The sequence below is a fragment of the Antennarius striatus genome, chromosome 8 (genome assembly GCF_040054535.1).
Source record: "Antennarius striatus isolate MH-2024 chromosome 8, ASM4005453v1, whole genome shotgun sequence".
In the NCBI taxonomy this organism is placed as follows: Eukaryota; Metazoa; Chordata; class Actinopteri; order Lophiiformes; family Antennariidae; genus Antennarius; species Antennarius striatus.
The window spans coordinates 1,120,001-1,125,000 of NC_090783.1; the positions used below are offsets into that span (position 1 = coordinate 1,120,001).

The 5,000-nt window shown below is 50.2% G+C and overlaps 1 protein-coding gene across 2 annotated transcripts in view; it reads right to left on the minus strand.

Moving 5' to 3' along the window:
* pdgfba (platelet-derived growth factor beta polypeptide a) overlaps positions 1-5,000 on the minus strand; it is a 12,175-nt gene that overhangs the window by 2,265 nt on the left and 4,910 nt on the right. For both annotated transcript variants that reach the window (XM_068321259.1, XM_068321260.1), the window contains exons 2-5: positions 3,813-3,918; positions 2,653-2,709; positions 2,369-2,565; positions 559-1,597 (exon numbers count right to left, since the gene is read on the minus strand). In XM_068321259.1, the coding sequence (XP_068177360.1) occupies positions 559-1,597; positions 2,369-2,565; positions 2,653-2,709; positions 3,813-3,918 (1,399 nt within the window). The remainder of the gene's footprint in view (positions 1-558; positions 1,598-2,368; positions 2,566-2,652; positions 2,710-3,812; positions 3,919-5,000) is intronic.

Sequence of the window (5,000 nt, forward strand, 5' to 3'; positions counted from 1 at the left end):
CCTTTAAGAAGGTAGTCATGTGACTGAGGCAAGCATCTCGACAAGCATCAAGAGTGACTCAGACAGATGGGGAGGAGAGAATCCAGTCATTTAGAACAAAACATCGTTCAGAACCAGATCAGAAAGAAAACAGAAATAATGAAGTTCTGGGTTCTTTCTGTGAGACCCGGTACCGACTGACCCACACACCGGTACAGACTGACCCAGGGACCGACTGACCCACAGACCAGTACAGACTGACCCAGGGGCTGATCCACGACCCGCGGGTTGGGGACCTTTGATCTACCCTGAATCAACTCATCAGGTTAGCGGTGCACCACCAAAATAACCGAGTCCTGGGACTGGGACAATTTGTAGACGCTGTGAGAATGTCGACTGGGTAACGATGGGTTTGAGACATCGCACCTCTACCAGACGGACTGATGTCAGGTTGGGTTCACCCAAAGGAACCGAACCAGAACAATACATTTCGCGGACTCTAAAGGGGTGTTGAACCCCATGGTTTGAACCCCAACTGGGAACGCCTTCATCCCCTCCCCCACCCATCCCGAGCCGTACCTGCTTTCGCCGCCGTTGGGTCGAGTCTTTGCTGAGGATGATGCGGACGAAGAGGCGTCTCCCGATCCAGTTCCACCTGTACCGTCTGCAGAATTTTCTGTCTCTTTTCGTCCTCTGTTAATCGACCGTCCCCGCTGGTCACGTTCGAGTCTTTATCAGTTCCCTGATTGGTCAGCTCCACTCCGGCCGAGTCGCCGCTATTGGCCGACTCGCTTTCCTCCCTCTCGTTCCCTTGTTTTTGATTGGTTGTCCCAGCCTCAGTCTGTCTGTGATGTGCGACCGCCGTGGTCACTGAGTCTTTCTGATTGGTGGTCATAGCAGAGGTGGGGTTTCCTTCAGACGTTGGCGTTTCTGTCGTGTTTCCGGGCGGCGAGGAACTGTCCGATTGGGGGGCGTTCAGTCGATACTGCGTCCTCAACTCAAGGTCCTCCGCTACTCCGTGGTTGTCATGACGATGATGATGGTGATCCTGATGATGCACTTCCCCGCCGCCGTTAGCCACAGGCGCCGCACTCGCCTCTCTGCTCCCGTCGTAACCGCTGCCGTGCCCAACCTGATGCGTACTTCCCATAATGCTGTGCTCTGCCCTGACTTCAGACGGCCAGCGGCTGACCGGGACAAGCCCCCCGGTGATCGACTGATGCCCCCCTGCCTGGTGCGCCTTGGTCGTCCAGTGCACCAGTTGGGTGTAACCCCCCGGTTGCCACGTCCTCGCCGCTGGCTCGCGCTCCTCGAGGTGGTGGGGCTGCTGGTTGTGCTTCAGGACGTCGTGGCGGTGCAGATCGGCCTTGGATGTGGGAGTCTTCGCTGGTGATGGGTGCACGGTTCGGGGGAGGGTCCCGGGAAGGTGGGAAGAAGGAGGAGGATGGAACGGCGAAGGCAAGTTGGGGCTGGTGTGAACGGAGGAGCGCGGAATCGTCACCGAAGAGGACGGCGAGGATGAGGACTGCGGTTGGCACCTGCAGCTGACGTGGTCCTCAACTGAGATGATGGCTTTTTCATACTGGGCTTTTCTGTTGATGTACTGGATCTTGATCACCTGGAAAACAACAAAAACCCTCGTGAACATGGGTCACGATCCAAAGATTCCCAGGAATCCGACAGCCACAATGCCGACGTCTCCCCAGCACATCCTTCTGCTTCACTCCTAGCGAACAACCTGGCTCCAAACGCACCATGAGGCAAGTCGGAACAAGATACATGGGATTCTAAGGAAACATTTCAATAAATTTGTCACATTCATGCCAAAACTTTTAACTGCCAATGCAGAAAAACCTGTTCTCCGAGTTCTATCAGCGAGAGACGTCTACCCGAGAGTGAACCCCATCAACTGACAAAAACATTTAGTGGCGTCTGATGGGTTTTATCTGAAGACTGACTCTATCTGGTCTATCTGCCACTCTACCTCTCTCTCTTGCTCTTACCCTGTCCTTTATTCCTTCTCTTTTCTACCCAACCGGTCAAGGCGGAGTCTGGGTCCTGCACGGAGTTTCTTCCTCAATGGGGGAGTTTTTCCCCACTGCTGTCGCTTATGCTCTGGAGGGTTCAGTTGGGTTTCTCTGTCTGTTAAAGCGCTTTGAAATGTCTGGTACCATGATTAAACGCTATGTAAATAAAACTTGATTGATTGATTTATTGATTGATTTAACTGAAATCTCCCATAGGTCGTCCACATTTAGTCACCACACGCAAGTCTTGCTAACTTATAGATAGATCGATGATAGATAGATACTTCATTAATCCCGGAGGAAATTGTATATATATATATATATATTATGGCGTTAGCTCTGGCTGCAGGTGTTGGCCGTACCTGCAGGTATCTGCTGGCGGTGACCACGGCGACGCATTGCAGCATCCGGGAGTTGCAGCAACCGGAACATCGCTGCACCTCCACGCAGGGCGGCCACAACATGAAGTTGGCGTTTCGGCGGTCCAGCATTGACCTGGTGACCTCCGTTACCTCGGTTCGGGTTTTGCAGACCGCCAGCTCGGCCACCTGGGCCTCGACTAAAGAACACATTTTAAAAAAAGAAGGGGTTTATGGGTAGATACAACAAAATGGAGGGAGGGGGAGGAGTAGACGTGGAAACCTACCAAGACTTCTCGTGAAACGGGTGTGGTTGGCGAGACTGTCGTGCTCGTCTTCGTCTTCTAGACAGATAACAAGAGATAAAGAGAGGGAAGAATGAGACAAACACAGAGTTGAAGAAGTCGACTTGATGCGTTCCAACTTTTATCTGGCTAGGACATTTTCAAAGACGATGGGAAATCTGTGAACGCCGGAGGCCGTGGGGTCTGCCGTTAGCGGCGCTCATTGTTCGCCGCGCACAGGAAGACATTTTTCTCCTCCCGCTGAAACAATCAGGCTATTTTCTGCGACAATCCGTCCTTGGGCTGTCGAGAATACTGTTGAGGAGAGATATGAGCTGTTAAATTTAGCCGGTTTGCTCTCTAACATATGTCTTCAATTCATCCTGGAGCCCCCCAGTCCTAATTATATCCCTGCGTTTGGTCACTGCGTGCATGGGGAGAGTGTGCAAGTGCAACGCACAGATGCACAAGGTGTCATTTGGTTGCCTGTTAGCGCTAATTAGCATTCTGCTGCAGAGGGGTGGCAGGGGGGGGCAGTTCCTTATTGTTCTCGCTCCGATTCTAATTTTATCCGCCCGTATGTGCGTTTAAACGTTCTGAGGAACCGACGCTTCTTCCCTCTTTCAGGCGTTTCTCAGCTTGTGACCCATTTCGTTGTCTTAAAGGCAGACGGCCAATGGGAGGCGGAGAAATGTCCTGGAGGGGTGTGGTCGACTGATGGTGGACGGGGTGTTAGCATTAGCAGGTAACACGTTGGTTAACTTGAGATTAGAAACCTACTTCCTCTGAGCACGCCTCCCTCGTGTTACTGATGCATCATGGGACGATCAAAGGACCGCCATGAATTTATGTATGTGAGACTCGGTTCCATAGACGCTGGCTGAATTTTTTAATCAGCCGCCGTGTGTGTGTTCCAGGATGGGGGGTTCAGGTTCATCCATATTTCAGAGACATTCCGAGCCGTGAAGGATTCCGTGACCTTGAGCTGGAAGTCTTCCTCCCTCGTTCACGGTCCCACTTCCTGTTCCTCATTAACGTGGTGCATTCCCGTCTCCTCCTCCGTGTGTGTGTGTGTGTGTGTGTGTGTGTGTGTGTGTGTGTGTGTGTGTGTGTGTGTGTGTGTGTGTGTGTGTGTGTGTGTGTGTGTGTGTGTGTGTTGCTACCTAATGCATCGGTTTCCTGCTGCAGCAGTAGCTTCAGGTCGTCCACAGAGGAGATGGGAGAGTTCCTCACCAGGTCGACCAGCGACGGGGGGAGTGGATCACCACCCTGAGGGGATTAGAACACAGATTGGGATTTAGTGGCTTTATTTTGAAATTAATAGCATTTATACGTCGTTCAGAATGAGGCCAAAAGAGACGAGTTCGTCTGGTTTGAAGGGAAGACTTAGAACAGAGACAGAGAGACGACTGCATATCTCCTTCATCTCGTGCTCCAGTTTCACTTCCTGCTTCAGAGGAAATGCTGGTTGTGACTGTTTGTTGTTGTTGTTGCCCCCCCCCCATCTGTTTACCCACAAACACGCCGTCACAGCTCCTCCCACCTCACAAGAAATTAGCATCGCTCTCTTTCAACGCCACTTCGCTTCAGATCGAACTGACGTGGACTTTGTTTTGTTCCAGAAAAAGGGATTTTTTAATGGTTTTCTGGACTGGACTCGTGTTTGGTTTTCTGGACTGGAATCGTGTTTAGTTTTCTGTACTGGACTCGTGTTTGGTTTTCTGGACTGGAATCGTGTTTGGTTTTCTGGACTAGAGTCGTGTTGGTTTTCTGGACTAGAGTCATATTTAGTTTTCAGGACTGGACTTGTGTTTAGTTTTCTGGACTAGAGTCTTGTTTAGTTTTCTGGACTATAGTCGTGTCTAATTTTCTGGACTGGAATCGTGTTTAGTTTTCTGGACTAGAGTCGTGTTTAGTTTTCTGTACTGGACTCGTGTTTAGTTTTCTGGACTGGAATCGTGTTTAGTTTTCTGGACTAGAGTCGTGTTGGTTTTCTGGACTAGAGTCGTGTTTAGTTTTCTGGACTATAGTCGTGTTTAGTTTTCTGTACTGGACTCGTGTTTAGTTTTCTGGACTGGAATCGTGTTTAGTTTTCTGTACTGGACTCGTGTTTGGTTTTCTGGACTGGAATCGTGTTTGGTTTTCTGGACTAGAGTCGTGTTGGTTTTCTGGACTAGAGTCATATTTAGTTTTCAGGACTGGACTTGTGTTTAGTTTTCTGGACTAGAGTCTTGTTTAGTTTTCTGGACTATAGTCGTGTCTAATTTTCTGGACTGGAATCGTGTTTAGTTTTCTGGACTAGAGTCGTGTTTAGTTTTCTGTACTGGACTCGTGTTTAGTTTTCTGGACTG